Raw genomic sequence first — 18,282 nt, 5'->3', positions numbered from 1 at the left:
ATGGTGTGCCTTTAAAGTATATTCATTCATTCATTCATTGACGGCCGATTGGTGCAGTTTGCAGCGACCCTGCTTTCTGAGTCCAAGGCCGTTGGTTCGATTCCCACTACTGGAAAATGTTTGTGTGATGAGCATGAATGTTTTTCAGTGTTTGGGTGTGTGTTTATATGTATATTCTAAGTATTTATCCATATCTTTATATATATAAAAGAGAAAGTGTGTGGGTATGTTCCGTATAGGCTCCGAAACGGCTGGACCGATTTCAATGAAACTTTCAGGGAATCTCCTGATTGACCTGGCGAGTAGCCCTGTTAAGTTTGGTGACGATCGGAGCACTCCTATTTTTGAACTGTCAACCTGTCAAATACAGCTTTTATTTACTATGATGATATTCTATTGTTGGGTGTACATGGTTGTAGATAATGATCTTCACCCACTCGAGAAGAGAATGAATACGGAGAGAAATAAATGATTTAATATATTATGAGACTTAAATTAAAAATTTAATGATGTAAGTTTATTGTTTAAATAAAATAAAGCAAAATCCAGCCCGGCGAAGCGGGCTGGGTACGCTAGTTATTTATAAAAAATATTCATCAGTCATCTTAGTACCCATAACGCTTACAAAGTAATACGGGGCTAGATGGCGATGTGTGTATTGTCGTAGTATATTTATTTATATTTATTTATTCATACTACTTTAAAATTTTTGATCCATAATGAAATAGAGCACCGAGACAGACAGGTGGGAGTAGATAACATTCTTACAATAGTGGCATTGTGAAATGTGCTGGGATATGGTAACACGACTTTGTTATGTCTGCGGCTAATGGACCGCCCGCTTGCCTCTTTGTTCGACGGATTAGTCTGCATCGATAGTCTAAATAAAATACCCTTAGCTGCCTTCAAAAGAAAGGCTAAGTTTGAGGCATGTTTTTCGCGTTGATACTCAATATTTCCGTGGAATCGGAACCGATTTTCTGAATGAGTAGATCTACTATTTTCTGCTCCTAGTATGCATATTAAAAATTAGTAAAAATCTGATCTAGTTTAGGAATTCCCTATTGTAAAATAGCATAACTTAGTATTTTTTTGATACAAGTTATCCCTTGACTGCAATCTCACCTATTAGTATGATGGTAAAGGGGCTAACCTGTTTGGGGTATGGCAGTTATATTAAACACATAGGAAATAACTAAGAACATACGGAACCCTTATTCAGCCATTTGAATCCAGTGCATTGTGTCCAAACACCCAACGCACGTGTCTCTTTACACCTGCGGAATGTTGCTAGCTCAAAAACTTTTCCTATTTTCCCCGTTTTTAGTAAATTTTTATAACTTTCGAGGTTAAATAATTAGTGACTAACCGCCTGTCCAAGAAACACTATGAAAGTCGAGTGGTTTGTGATTATGCAATATTAGTCGTGTTCACGATTTCTGTACGTTCTTAATTCTGTGGCTTATGAAGCAAATAACATCTGCTCCAAACAGCGTCTCTTAGTGATTACCACGTTCACTCTGGGAAGATTGTAATGACGATGATGTTACGTAACGGGCGCTGGGATAAATCCCAAGCAAACGAAAGATTTAAGAGTAACTCCCGATAGCGAGGGTGTCACATCTAGAATCCTGAGCGTAGTAAGTGTTTTAGGGGCGCCCAAAATGTAGGGAACTTTAACCCTGACTTGAATACTCTAACTCTCTCTCTCTTTTTATTTACAATCTTTACTCTATGGTTTGCGCTTACCAGGCTCTGGTGAGTGACAGGGTCGGTATCATACGTTAGAGCGAGATTGTAATATTAGAGTGAACTGATTTTATTCTAATACGCGAATAATTAATACGTAAGCGATGTTCCTTATTCGAATCATAAAAGCCCCTAGGGACTCCAGTACAAAATTACTTACCCGCTCAGCCTACAGAATGTGTTGTCTTACTTGACCTTTCAATACTAGGTTATGTAATAAAGCATTGTGGAGCGAGTGGTGTGAAATGGGTATTTTTGGTTTTTCCCCTAATTATAATATCTCTAACATATTCCACATTCAAAACTATTCTTACAACGCCATACTACGAATAAAAACTTAGCTTTATTCTGTTTTACGTAAGTGTCAGTTCATCATCGCTCATTGAATGAATGAACGAATGAAATTTATTGTATACCACAGAAAAAAGTTACAGAGATATGAATAGAGTGAGATAGAGCTATATATAAGATAAGACTAGATAGACATAGGCTAAGAAGCCCATAAGAAACTTGCACGCTTTTTTTAGCACCAGCTTTTAGCTATAGCAAAACCAAGCTTTTTTTCGGTTATGTAATCCTTTATTGCGAAACCATTGCGTATTTTTCCAAATACAACAATCCTACAAGCTAATTTATTCGCTGAACGGAATTTTAATCAAAATATGCGTAGGCGCAACGGCGCGTTAATGTGCAAAAAGCTCGCTAACGTGTAAACACATCTAACGTTTCGTTACAAAGCAAAACAAACCCAAACTCAATTAATTTATACTCGCAATAAAAGAGAGGTGGGTCATGACGTCTGTACGTATATTGGAGAGCTCGGATGAAATCACATTTGTAAGCATCGTTTCAACGATTAATTCGATCTCATTATAATTAATAGGAGTTCCGTGGAAGAAGTATAGTTATCGACATGGCTCACCGAGTGGCGAAGTTGAAGTGGCAACGGGCGAATAGCTAGGAGAAAACAATAGACGTTGTTGGGGTGCCAAGGTGCTCATTCCGCACCGGTAATCTTAGTGATTTCTCTTAAAAAGGTACAAAGTTTGTACACGTATTAAACTTGTATTAAAGTGTCACAAAAAACCGGCACCCTGGAGTTAGCTATAGTCGACATTTTAGTATTTCCAAAAAGGTTTGACAGTGTACAAATACAATTGTTAAAGTCTTCGGGCTGATTCCGTTGATTTAATTGATTCAATTGTACAAAAATCTCAAATTTTAATGTTCAGTGAAACTTCGTGGTCCGATAATGAGACAACTAAATAATAAAACTTTCAATGTATTAAATAACTATTGTCTATTGTTGGTGTCGTATTCTCTACACGTATCTGTACTTACACATACGTTTTTTGTTTTCCTATCATCAGTTCAACCGGGGAACCAATGTTCACGAAATTTATCATTCGTGCAATGTATTCTTCATTGCATCTAGCGAAAAAATAAATGGTTCCTGCAGGATTTTTAAAAAGCGGCCTAAATCGCAGGCAAAAGCTATAACAATAAAAACTCGCTTTTCTCCATAGTAAAGCGACTCAATCAAAAACAATCCGGTCTGGATTTTGCTATAAAAATATTAGCTAGTTAATAATGATTTAACATGTTGAGCCAATTATTCACGTAAACATCCGCTGCCAGGTCGCGTTCGATAAGAAACTGCTTCGCAAAAGATACTCGTATCTTTAGCGAGCAGTTTCTCATACTACGAGTAGTGTTGTAGGTACTATGGCGATCTATTTTGGAAGTGTCTATGCCAAACAATGCATTTAATACGATTGACACGTAAATAACGTTATTTTTTTCCACGCAGTTCCACGCATGAGTGTTCTGTGTTCCACAGAGTCCTCGTTCAGCCATTATTGTTTGCAGTGCATTGTGTCCTAAAACAGTGAAAACGTCTCACGCCTCATATATAATGAAAATTAAGCTTAAATTACTATAGTCCACAAAAAGCAGGAGAATCTGTATGGTGTTATATAATTTCTTCAATCCTTATACTCCACACCAGACAGATCTTCGGCAATGTACCCTCTACGCACGTTTCGCTCCGAATCCGGAGCATCCTCTCGAGCTTGCTTTTTGCGGAGTATAGCAATCTAAGCATAATTTTAATAATATATCATGCAATTCCGCAAAGTAACGCTTGCTTCTATCCAATATGTAGACATTTAAAATTTCGATTGAATATTGTCTGAGTAAATACTCTTTTTAAATTGTACCCTCAAGGGTGTTCAACAAAGACAAACAGTTTGTAAATTGCCATGCCTGAATTTATAAAGTTATAGCCATGAAACTTGGTATTTGATTATAAAGTACGTGTCATAATTTCTTAAAAATCTACCCCCGTCTATAATTTAAAAAGTTTGCAGAAAAGTATTTAATTTTTCATGTTATATTCACGCTTTAAGCTTTGCATGTAGCTTGCTTTCTAGAGACGAGCAGATAGGGGCGCTACGGAAAAGTTTCTTAATTTCACGGGATTCTAGGCACTTCGGAAGTTGCTGGCATTTGCTAATCCATACTAATACTACAAATGAAACAGTGATTTTGTTTGTTTGTCCTTACTTTACGCCCTAACTAAGCAACCAATCATGATTTTTGGCTTGGAATTAGTAATGACGGAGAGACATAGCCTACTTTTTATCCCAGTAGAGCTAGCATGCGCACCATGAGATACGAGTAGTATCTCTACCCGTTTATAGATATTGAAGAGTGGGTATAAATAACTTTTTTATTTTTTTATTTATCAAATAAAACAATTACATTGAAATGGTTAGTATGAAATCACCGAAAGAACCGCAGAGGTTTGTCCTCGGTGCCTATCTGCAAAAATTACCTTCGGTGTTAATTAGAAGAATAAAACCAACTGTGGGAAAAACATACTGCTACATTGTAACAAATCAAGACAATGACCTCTCCTTCCTGTAAGCGCTTGGAAGCAGCTACGAAGGCCTGCGATGTCATAACACAGACCAAACAATTTTCGGTTCTCATGGGATTTGTAAAAAATTCTAATAAAAGCAGACAAAGAACACTGGCAATAGTATTTAATATGTTAGCTAGTTTGAAGTAGTAGGTGAGCCAATTATTCACGTAAACATCCGTCGCCGGGCCGCTCTGAAGGCGGGCCGATAAGATGCGGCACTGAAGATACTCGTAGTTCTAGGGCGAGCTATTTCGGACCAGTGCTCTTTGTCAATGGCAGGCCGAGTTGATATTTTGTACACCTGACAGTTCACTGAACTACGGACTTTTTTTCGGAACATTTATTCGTAAGCTCACTCGTTTAACATGATCAACGTTTTTTTTATTGGTTCAAAGAAGTGTCTTTGGATGTGTTTCTTCAGAATTTGCAGTTGCCCCATTCGTCAATCCGGTCCACAATTTTTAATTTAATTATTTAATGACTATACGTCTATATTATAATATCTACTGAGGGCTGAGTTAAGACTCGCCAACATATAGTCTCTAAGGAATTATTCTCAGACTGATTATTTATCTGCCTATTGAATCTTAAGCTTTAAGTAATTTAAATAATCAAATTATTGAAGTTATACTACTTTTGGCGCGTTAGAGAAAAAAGGTATGGGTAAATTTTTTCGATGCGCGCGCAAACCGTCACAAAAAACCGACACCATGAAGATAGCTATAATTAACATTTTAGTTTTTCTAAAAAAGGTTTTACGGTTGACTTTCAATAATTCAAACAATATATTTTTTATATTGTTAGTGTCGTTTTTCTACAAACGTGGAATAAGGCGAAAGATAAAATTTTTGAAAAAAAAATTATCTTGTGAAGTATATCTTCTATCGCGTGTACATAAGTACACACACGTTTTTTTAAATATCGGGGTATTAAGACTTCTAAAAGAAATAGTTTTCCACTTACTCTATAAATAACACCTTTTATAAATTAATACTAAACATGTCATCGATAAAAATAGAAATATGCTCTTATAAAAATAGTAGTTAGTCCGATTAGAATTAATTAGGTTTATAAGAATAAAGGTATTATGGTAATTATAAAATGTAATCCTTTTATCTCTTGTACATAGACTGGTATTAGATCGAGAATATAGATCATTCATAATAATAATTATTGTACGGTGTCTTATTATTTCAAAATATGTTGTAATTAATGTGCAATAGGCAAAAAGTTTACTTGAATGAAAATTATAGAGAATTCTGAAAGTTTGAAAACAGAATTCGATTTTCAAAATCGACTGACAAGTGACATAAAATTAACTCTACTTTTATTGTACCTAACCATTCATTGTTCTGACTTTTAGCCCTCTTTTTAGTTTGGTATAAGTGATGATTCAGTCTAAGATGGTATCGGGCTAACCTATGCTGTGGCAGTTATTTATACCCATATCCCTAATTAGCTTCTACGCGTAGCTGTATCAAAAATATATCCATGCGTTTCGCAGACCTAACGACCTTCTGTCATGAAATCATTGAATTTTATACAAAAATCTGACAATAAAGATGATTTTACTACGTCAGCGGACATGTTTTTTGTCAATGAAAATATTTAAAATTGATATTATCATTGTTAAATAATTACTATATATATAAGTCCGGCTCCCGATCTGGTAACAGCGCCCTCACAGGGTTCCAGTTCATTTCCATTATGGAGGGTAGAGGTAAGGAGGATCATCTGTGTATATGAAAAAGTGTCGTTAAAATTTATTAAATTAGGATGGCGCCACATTTGCATCAAGGTAACTCTTGAAAGAAGCCAAACCAAATATTGTTAGAGTAGGCTTGAAAAATAAACAAGGAAGTAAGGTTATATTTACCACAATATTTTGTACAACGTAAGTTGTTGAAATTCTCAATAATTAACTACTTTAGTCGATAATGACATTACATTTTTTAACTCGGCATACTTCAATTCATCTACGATTGCTACATTCATACCATACCCTGCATGTGCATGCTGTGCATCCACCAGCGCCATTGTGGAGGATTTTTGAACTGTTATTTAGCGCATACAACTGGACACTTTTTCAACTTTTCTCCCATATAAGATGACTCTCCTTACCTCTACCCTCCATAATTTCCACAGCCTATGTAGACATTTGATTGGAATTCCTTTTTTGAAATTATAAAAAATATACAATTGAATTGTACCTGTATAGTGTTAATTTTCTATATTCAATCTATTTATAATCTGTTGATAAGCATAGATTGAATATAGACAATGAACACTATATATACTAAGCAAAGTTGTAATACAATAAAAAATGTAGATATAGCTATTTTTTGACAATAACGACGTTGCTAAGAAATAATCTATACCAACCTATACAGAGTTAATATTTCAGACTGACAGTATGACTAGTCCATATTCAAATTAATGTTTTAAACAACGAGCATAAGATTATATTAAACAACATAGAATTTAAAATAGCTGTTAAAAAAATAATCGAATTACAATATTTCTAAAGTCATATCATTAAAATCAAATCAATCGTTGACTCTGTGCAATTGTCGGCAGCCCCAGCAGCAGGGCTAGACCGGGCAGGAGACAAATATTATATCCCCCGATTATATGACCCTGACAAGGGATTTAATAAACGTGCCCACCTGCCCGGAACCAGGCAATAGAAGAAGTCTACCCCGGTTTATTAATACACATATATTTTGTTTGGTTATTATTTCCACTTTTGTGACAATGCCCTGAAAGTTGATAAAGCTGTGAGAGAAGATACATTTTTATTCTTTCCTCCAGGAGATAATTGTCTCCTGCCCATGTTAGCCGTGCTCAGCTCTAAATGCATTGTTGAATTGTACTCTGAGATTCTCAAATCGTATGTAGTAGGTACCAATAATATAAACATTGGAATTCATTGTGTTCAAACGACAGCGACTGGTATCACCTCGTCTGAATCGAATATTAGTTGTGTAGTGAGCCGACACTTGGCACTGTGCTAATCTATTTGTGTGTTTGTTGGCAGAGAGCAAGGAGCGACTGCAGAGAGCGCCCTTCGAGACCGCACTTCACCACGCCGGTGAGTTACCTTTGAACTTACAACTTATCTATCTATACTGGTCATGAAGCTGAAGAGTTTGTATAAACGCTAATAGGCTATGGAACTTAAAAAAAACTCTATACATACTCATTATGGAGTTGAAGAGTCCGTGTATAAACGCTATGGGCTGTAGATTGTTTTAAATAAATCTCTATACATACTGTTCATAAAGTAGAAGATACGGTATGGGCTGTATGTAGATTTTTTAAAACAAATCATACGCATACTGATCATAAAGTAGAAGAGTTTGTGTGTGTGTTTTTAAACGTAACGTACATCCCGCTGACAGGTAGACGGACGGACAGACGGACAGACGGACAGCAGGGGAGCGAATAACGCGAATAGAATTATCTTGAAACTCAGATTTAGATACTTTCTGTACGACTGAATGTAAGTTTGTGTGTAAAGATAACTCAGCAAGACATCTATCAATTCGTCATAATTTATAACAATCTTTCATAATTCAAAGCCACGAAGATTATACAAAGAATACGCAGAAAATCTCTTGGAAGTTCAGTTTAGAGGATTGCAAAAATATCTTTTAAATGTACTAGAACAATAAATGATGGCAGCATTTTATTTATCATCAAAAGAAACAATAAAAACCCAAGTGGTAAAAGTTCGCGTTTTTGATCCTCATGACAAGTTGTTTTGGCGGGAAAGCTTTATTTAGGACGAGCGCGACGGCCACATCTTATGAGGTAACACATTTTTTAGACTTTAAGTTGGTATGTTTGTAAATTAAAAATGTATATAGTTTCAAGCTAGCTATAAATTAATAGCTTTTTAATAAATAAATATACTACGACAGTACAAACATCGCCATCTACCCTAAAGTAAGCGTAGATTGTATGATGAAAATGAATGTTTTTCAGTGTCTGGGTGTTTATATATTCATCATCTTACTAACATTCATTTTCATAACACAAATATTTTCCAGTTGTGGGAATCGAATCCACGGCCTTTGACTCGGAAAGCAGGATCGCTGTCCACTGCGCCAATCGGCTGTGATATAACAAATCATCATTATCAACAAATTACGGGCCCACTACAGGGCACGGGTCTCCGTTCAGAATGAAAACAGATTAGGCCGTAGTCCACAACACTGGCCATGTGCGGATTGGTTGTCTTCATACGCCTTTGAGAACGTTATATAGAATTCTTAGTCATACAGGTTTCTTTCAGATGTTATTGTCCATACGTGCGCGAGGGCGTGCGCGTGTGCCGTGTGTGTGTGTGTGCTGTGGCATCGTAGCTCCCTATCGGACGAACCGATTTTGATTTGGCTTGTTTGTTTCGTTAGCAGGGTGAATTACGGGAGTATTCTTAGCTGTGATTGAGCAAAATCGGTCCTCAAAGTGACAGATTAGAGTTGTTTTTTCATAACTCCTTAAATATAGATGGGTAGTATATTTATAGGCCAGAGAATAATAATTAAGGTTTTTGATCCTGGAAAAATATAATTTTCCCAAGGAAGGAAGGAAAATTTGTATTTTTCCAGGAAATACTGACATTCCTGCACGTCCTAACAAAGCCACCACACGATTTGTTCACCACCGGTAACACCGCAGGGCGCATTTAGTCAATAATAACCTCTAATTATACCTATATGGCTACTATTAGGTTACCTTAGGTAAAAGTAGATGTCCTTTTTTGACGTTTAATTCTTGTTTCCTTTTGTAATTAACGTATATTGGTCTGGTAATTGAAGATTTGAAACTAAGTTTTTCTGGTTAATCAACTATATTTAAGAAATTTTTGCCTGGAAAATAAACTAAATGTATATTAAAACTTTAAGGAAACTCATGATAGACAAGAATGAGTTTTGTGACAAAAGTTCCACTCAGACAGCGGAATTATATTGAGTCATTAAAATAAATGAAAACAAGTGTAGTAGAAATTAACTTTCTTCCCCAATGCCAAAGACATAAAGTCCGTGTACGATATCGTAGGCATTATAGTTTACGAGCGACCATTAAGTCCTAGGTCACAGTCTTTACTTTCATACTGCTGCTATTCGTGGACAAACGAGTATATATTGATGGCCAGTTTGAAATAAAATTAAATTAAAAACCACCGGCAAAAATATCACTTATCCTCATTCCCTTTTAATATAGTGTGCATTATTCTACTGATGAAGCCCTTTCATTTTATACCGTTATTGTGGGAATTATGAAATAAAAAGGGAATCCGCCATTTTGTGCCGGCGGCCATCTTGAACCGATTTTCATCAAACATAGCTAAGAATACAGATTTAATTCACCTTTCCAAAATAACAAAATCAAAATGGTCCGTTGTGGACTCCGATGCCCAGACAGATACACTCACACAGACACACGCACACAGACACGTCAAACTTGTTAACACCCCGCCGTTTCGCGTCGTGGGTTAATAGTAGATTATGAATCTAGTTTTGTATCATCGCATTTTACAATCGAGATATTAGGCGCATGAGCTAAAAGCAAATGTGCTAAGAAAGCCGAGAGTGTAACAAGTAATGCGTTTCATACGACGGTTTTTATCACACTTGTGAGGAAAAAACAGGATTAACTTTTAAATACGATGATTTTTGCTGTTTTTTTCACCGTATGATAGTTTCCTAGGCCGCTCTCTAGATTTTGGTCGAAACAGGTTATTCACTCGCAATTATTGCCTTGATTATTATTCCCGACGGATTAAAATCTACTATTGCTCTACTTTCCAATACCCTGGACACTTTAGGGGAAAGGAGTATTTTCATATTTAAAACATTTCTAAAATATAGGTATTGAATAATGTGATAAAAATAAACGTTTATTTTTTATCATAATTGAAAAGGTAAAAATATTAATTTATGAAAATGCCTACTATATTAAACAGAATAAAACCTTTTAGTTGGTTAAAAAAAACCCGGCTCCATCTTCATTCTTTTTTCGTTTTTTTATAGCATTAGTACCAAGCAGATGGCCTACCGATGTTTATAGGCTATGGCTTAAACGAACCTAATGGGGTTTTTAGCCATAGCCTGTAAACAGAGCAACCTTAACTCCTTTCGAACAAAAATTACGGAGTTATGCCTAACATCGCAGAATTAAAAACAGACAGAACCCTCATTCAACCGTTATTGCATGCAGTGTGTCCACAAACAGTAAAACACTCTGCGCACGTCTCACTTCACACTGGCGGAAAGTTACAAATGGTATGAAGCGGCTTGCCCTTTGTTCGACAAACCATACTAAAGTGGAGTGGTTTTTGATGCTTCTATATTAGTCGCGTACACGATTTCTGTATCTTATATATATATATTTCTTGTGTGCGTGTGTATGTCACTGAACTCCTCCTAAACGTCTGGACCGATTTGAATAAATTTTTTGGTATGCGTTTGGGTGGCACCCTAGATGGTTTAGATTCACAAATCAGCCCGACAGATGGCGCTGGGGTCCGCTAGTATTTTATAATATTTTAAATGCATATAAACATTTTCGGAACCGACTCTCTGGCAATCGCGGCCTGAGCGCCTTCTCCAATTAGGCTACAGCTCTCCTACCGTCGATGCCGAAATTAGTATATGAATTTCACATCAGTCTCATAGCGACTGTAGCGTCATCTTATTTTTTTTTTATAAAATATTATTAGTGTTTTTACCTACACTTGGAGGAATTATCAATTTTATAAATTTAAAATGCATATAAAAACCTGCGACTCTCGGGCATCATAAGCATGGCATTTTTAGGTGTTTCAACAGTTCAGCATCGTAAACGCAACGACTATTATTTCACTGAAGATTGTAATGTTTTATTGCCAACACCAGCCGGCGAGACGATACCCAGTGTTTATCGTTTACCTTTTTCAGGTACCAAAATAGATGCATTTTTTTTTCTCATACATATTATATGGAGACTTGCGCACTCATCTATCGTGATGCGGTCGTAACCTAGCTAGCGTTACGCAAAATGGCATAACGCTATCCCTTGTGTGTGCGCACACACATTCGTATCACCCACACGACTATGCTTTGTGACACCGCATCTGTAACAGAAATGGGATTATTATTTGACATCATGACATGGCTTCAATACTCAGGATTGGCTCTAGACGAAGAAATCGTAAACGACTAAGATCGTAGACATAAAATTTATAAAGGAAATGAAAGGCAAATGAAAGCACTTATTAAATTTATGCTCGTTTTCATTAAACCTAGGCATCGCCTAAACAAATGCCTAATAATCGAGGCCATGTCTATAAAACGTTTCACCAACTCTCAGGTGATAACTATTGGTGAAAGGTTGATGTATCCCAAGGAATCTCCTTACTTATGTAGGCATTGCCTTATATGTCATTATTGAAAACGGTCATCAATCTTTAATTTCCAGATTTCGGATTATATTGTCTATTCGGTCTAAAATGGTAGCGGGGAGAGGCTAGTGATAATTTTCCTCTCCCATCGAGAAGTCTAGCTTTTAATCATCACGCGTTGCTGGGCAGATCGCAGTAGACAGTAGTAGAGGGTGCTGCGGGAAGGGGAGGGGTGGTGACAACTGTATAACTTTTTTTTTGTGATCTTTCACCACAAGGCACTTCAATAGCAATTATACCGACCTATCGAAATGGTATCACTGTATAAGACCATCTCTTGTTATGATACATTACAAAACGTATGCAGAAGCCTCCGTTAAAATGCCTAAATAACTTCGATATGTCTGAAATCCGAAAAACAACAGCTTCTGCGGCTGTTACTTACGATATAACGAGCGTGTTGTTTTTCACAAACTTTATTATAAACAAAAATGTCGGACAAGCGGAGAGACGTTTACCAGTGCACTACAATCATATTATCCTTTATTGTTATACGGTTCGGTTAGCAAAGCTCAGAATAACATCTATACTCCAATATTATTAAGTGAAACTGTTTCACTTAATATATTATCTTTATAAAATAGATAAATAAAGTCTAAACTTGCATATAGTTTCGAACAGAACACAACAGAAAAACATCGTCATTAACCCATTTCTTCCGTGTCTCATTATGAAAATTAATCTTGGTTTGCTATTCTCCGCGAAAGCAGGAGAATCTGTATTATTATTATTTCTTCAATCTTTATTTTCCACGCCAAAAAGATCTTCGGCAATATCTCTACGCAAATTTCGCTCCAACAGCGGAGCTTCAAAATTTAAAATTAATTTATTTCAAGTATACCCAGTTTATAAGCACATTTGAAACGTCAAGTCAGCGTGTTTGTAGTGACTCTACCACCGGTTCGGAAGGCAGCCTTTGTGAACCTTTGTTTTTTTGTTGTGCAATAAACAGTTTCAAAAAAGTCGAACGTAGTATAGCAAATTAAGCGTAATTTTCATAATATATCATGGACTCCCGCAAAGTAACGCCAGCTTCTATCCAAAACGTATATCCTGTCAGAATGAAGAAGGAATGAGAACGCCCACCACGCTGGCCAAGTGCGGATTGGTAGAACTCTCAGGAAAGCAAGTCTCACGATGTTTCCCTTACCCGTTGAAGCAAGTGATATTTACTTGAAACGTATATAACTCCTAAAAATTCGATGTGCGTGCGGGAGATCGAACCCGGGCCCCCGAAACATAGACTGAACTCATAACAACCAGGCAATCGTCTCTTACGATATAAACGTTATAGTAATCATACTGTCTCATTACTGCACGACTACAGGGCACGGGTCTCTGCCCACCATGAGAGTTAAGGCCCTAGTCCACCACGCTGGCCCAGTGCGGACTGGCGGACTTCACACAACTTTGAGAACATTATGGCGAACGCTCATATATTATACAGGTTTCCTCGCGATGTTTTCCTTCACCGTTAAAGCAAGTAACATTTGAATTTTTTAAAACGCATATAAATTAGATAAGTTAGCGGTGCGTGCGTGATAAGAACTCGCCCCCCCCCGAAAGTGAAGTGGAAGTCCTACCCACTGCGCTATCACCGCTTCAGTTATAAATGTTATAGTAATGTGACGCAATTAACCTCTTTATTTCTAAGACTTTCAGATGTCTACTTTAAATCTATTTCGTTACCATTACGCAAAATTTATTATGAAAATGTCGACACTGAAATAAGTGTAGGTTGAGATTGGGACCGGCCAGTGAACTTCTGTATATTTGGAAAATACCGTGTTACTAATTTAGAAACGTTTCGGGACGTACGATTTCTTTGTTTGCTTTTAAAACATATCTCAGTAGTTCTATCAGAACTGTAGGGTCAATTCTGTAGGGTGGTAGCGTATAGCGTAAGATTGTCAGTGGATCTATAAAGAAAAATTCTCATTCCGTTAACTTATATTGAGTCAAAAGTCAAAAATATTTTTATTCAAGCCCACAGGCGGCACTTTTGATGCGTACATGAATGCAAATTTTATAACCAACTTATTAATTCCACCACCATTTTGGACCATTTTGGTCCAATCTATACTTATAATAAAACTATAACTGAAAGATTTCTGTACATTTAATATATTTTGAAAATTTTGGGGGATGCTTTATAATGGATACTAATCAAAAACAAATTTTTATTTCCTTTTTGTTTGTCTGTCGGTCTGTCTGTCACGTGAAAACTACTGAACGGAATTAAATAAAATTTGGTATTTTGGTAGCTGATATCCCGGGTCAGATAAACAATAAGTTTCCCCCGGGCAATGGGATAATTTTTTTTATCAATTTCACTTCATATATCCGTTTAATTTGCACCGATTTTAATAATTCTCTTTTTATTTGACAGTGTATTACCAAGCATGTATTGTCTCATTTTAATGAAGATCTGATGAATATTATCGGAGATCAAGGACATAATTCTTGACAGATAACATCAAGTCGCAAGGCATATGGGACAACGATCGAATGCATGCGTACCATCCTACTAATATTATAAATACAAAAGTTTGTAAGAATAGATGTATGGATGGATAGATGGATGAATATTTGTTAAGCTTTTACGCCACAACGAATGAACCGATTTGGCTAAAATTTGGCAGAGATACCTACAATATAGTCTGGAATAGCTCATAGGCTTCTTTATATCCAGGAAAATCAAACAGCTTTTACAGGATAGCATCGCTATTTTTTTCCGCTTTTGTCTTTCAAAATCCGTGCAATGGAGATTTAGATTGATGTGGTTTTTTGCATAGGCATAATTTAAATATTATAAAGCTTTTAAATTTTGTTGGGTTGAACGCGCTAATCTCAAAAATTCTGTTCCGTTTTTGTTTTTTGATTGGTAGTAACAAGTATCAAAAAGGCAGGGTTCAGGGGCTGCTTTCGATTCGCTGCGGCCAAGATCTGGAATGATCTTCCTCCTCCGTTCCGTACATGTGATAATATTCTTGGCGAAATAGTATTTAAACACAAGCTAAAAAATTTATACCTTAACTTACAAATTGAAGCAGCGAGATTTGTCTATGCAAAATGAGTACTGTTTGGAATTATGTATATGTTATGTATTTATTTTTTGTTTTTTCTACAAATGTCATTTTTTTTTTTTTTTAATTACTTTTATTTACCTACTTGTTTAATTTAAGTTTGCGTTAGTTTTAATTTTATTGGCTCTCTTTTACAGTTTATTTGGATTTTTTTTTTCTTTTATTTAAATTTCTTTCTTAAATTTACTCGGGCGTCGCGGTTGTTTGCTCAGTCGGATACTGGTGCAGACTGAAAATCAGCGCTGAGCATTGTTGCTAATGCACAGCATAAGGCTGAGTTTGCGGCCATTTGCCATATTGTTAATATTAATGGATGATTCTTTTAGTTATTAATCTTGTATTAGCAATAGTGTATGGCATTAAAGGATTTTTATTATTATTATTATTCTATATAACATCACGCTCCGACCAATGGCTACTATGTTTATGAGAAATGTTGCAAACACTGCAAACAATTTCCTTTTTGAGAGATTCTGATGTGTGCGATGCGTGAACGGTAAACGTTACGCCTAACGACGGAACTATGTAATAAGTATATCGGATTTGTCGGAATTGTTGTTTCTTTAAAGTTCTATAAAACAGTCCGCGACAACATACGACTATGTTTGTAAGTCGACTCATTCGCGGACGAAGTCGTGCGGACAAGTCACTAATACACTGAAAAAGGGACCAAAATCGTTACTGATCTTAGTAATGTATACGATCAAAATCGTGATGCATTTAAGAAATATACAATTGGAATTAACAGTTTGATAATATATATAAATCTCCTGTCACGATGTTTGTCCTCAATGGACACCTAAACTACTTAACCGATTTTAAATTAAATTGGCACACCGTGAGCAGTCTGGTCCAACTTAAGAGATAGGATAGCTTAGATCTTTAATTATAGTCGCAATTTTATTTTATTGCAAATTATTTGTCTATAATTAATTGACAGTCACATGTTATATATATACTACTATACTCATTTAAGGCTTAGCGATACTGAATACTTTAAAAACAATATCAAACGCAGACGAAGTCGCGGGCAATAGCTAGTAATATATATAAATCTCCTGTCACGATGTTTGTCCGCGATGGACTCCTAAACTACTTAACCGATTTTAAATTAAATTGGCACACCGTGAGCAGTCTGGTCCAACTTAAGAGATAGGATATCTTAGATCTTTAATTATAGTCGCAATTTTATTTTATTGCATATTATTTGTCACATATTATATATATATGTATATATTTACTACAATACTCACTTAAGGCTAAGCGATACTGAATACTTTAAAAACAAAATCAAACGCAGACGAAGTTGCGGGCAACAGCTAGTTAAACCATATATTTTAAGCTCTTAAATTAACATTATTTTACACAAATCGCCCGCACCTTGGTTAGGCAATCCCAATTTCACATACATACAATTTTGACGACCTCCCTTGTCGTAGGAGGAGGAAGTAGGGTTTGATTTCCGGCAGCGAAAATTCGGGAATTTATAATTTATGAATTTTCGCTGGTCTGGTCTGGTGGGACAAAGACGTGCCGCTAAGTGATTAAGTTTTCCGGTGCGATGTCGCGTAGAAACCGATTAGGGGTATGACTACCATACTCCCTTACAGGTTAGCCCGCCATCTTAGACTGCATCATCTCTTACTACCAGGTGAGATTGCAGTGAAGAGCTAACTTATAGTGGAATAAAAAAAAAGGTTAATGCTGTACTACTGACTACCATACTCCCTTACAGGTAAGCCCGCCATCTTAGACTGCATCATCACTTACTACCAGGTGAGATTGCAGTGAAGGGCTAAGGTTAATGCAGTACATCGGAAACAATTACTTATAAATAAAAGGTAGTTTAAAGTAAACTATGCACGCTATGGGACTTTCCACACCAGGGAAATCCGCGCCGTTCAATACCGACCCCTTTGTATCCATAACCCGTCGATAGCTCATGGAAACCATGTTGCTTTTGTTCACATAAATGCATAATGGCGCCATTGACGGTATTTATGTGGCTATTACTTTTCACCTAATATCTAATAGTAGCGGTCCCGGCGAACTTCGGACCGCGGATAATTTTTTTTTATGAATGTTATATTTTAATACTTATTGTCCTATTCCGGTCTAAGAGGAATCCAAAAAATCAAATATCATAAAAATTGGTCCAGCCGTTCTCGTGTTATAAAAGGTGTAATTAACACAACTTTCTTTTATATATATAGATAATATAATGTTGTCTTAGTTTAAAACTCCGATGTAGTTATCCATAATTAAACTGAATATTCTTCTCGTAAGTAGTTATATTGTGACTATGTTACTCTGATAGCTATGATACTATGTTTTATCTGAAAGTTTACCTAACTAAAAAAGATTAAATATATCGAGTTAGCGACAAAAACAGCCTTTGCCTCTAGGCAACTAAAGAAACAATCTTGTCTGCTGTATAATAGAATAAATAGAGTTTTGAATATTTATCCACTGAAACTGCATGACTGTAAAAAACAGTAACAAATTGGTTAAAATCATTAACGTACGATGAGACAGAATCTCTCTTCCTGATTATAAAGAAAAGCTCACACATAAACACACACACACACTCAAACACTTACACACACACACTCACATATTTGCATGCTTGCATGATTGATTTTGAAAAATTCTAAACAAAAAAAACAAGTATAAAATTGTAAAATGTAATGGTTAAGTCATGTTATTAGTATATGTGTAAACTTTATATCAGAAAGAGCGAGACCTCCAAATACAGGTTTTTTCCAAACTTAAATGGAGGTTTTAGCCTATTGTTTTGTAATGAAATTTAGATAACAAATAAATAATTTTTCATTTTTTTCATTTTTATTTTCATTTTCATTTTCAGCGATACTATGAGTAAGTTCCTAGTCTAGATCCACGATGTAGTCTTATATATAAAAGGCAAAGGTGACTGACTGACTGATTGACTGACTGATCTATCCACTAAGAGAGGATTTTTGAAAATTCCAACCCTAAGGGTTAAATGAGGGATGAAAGTTTCTATAAAATCTTTCATTTATCAATTTATTTTTCAAGTTCATTCCATGAGACTT

General features: G+C 35.9%; 1 protein-coding gene across 1 annotated transcript in view; it reads left to right on the top strand.

The window, feature by feature from the left end:
- Positions 1-18,282, top strand: part of LOC120626929 (synaptic vesicle glycoprotein 2C-like) — a 74,182-nt gene that overhangs the window by 29,395 nt on the left and 26,505 nt on the right. Inside the window, exon 2 of the mRNA XM_039894737.1 lies at positions 7,713-7,766. Within this exon, the coding sequence (XP_039750671.1) occupies positions 7,713-7,766 (54 nt within the window). The remainder of the gene's footprint in view (positions 1-7,712; positions 7,767-18,282) is intronic.

This window comes from Pararge aegeria, chromosome 10 (genome assembly GCF_905163445.1).
Source record: "Pararge aegeria chromosome 10, ilParAegt1.1, whole genome shotgun sequence".
In the NCBI taxonomy this organism is placed as follows: Eukaryota; Metazoa; Arthropoda; class Insecta; order Lepidoptera; family Nymphalidae; genus Pararge; species Pararge aegeria.
This window is presented reverse-complemented; position numbering and strand designations above follow the sequence as displayed.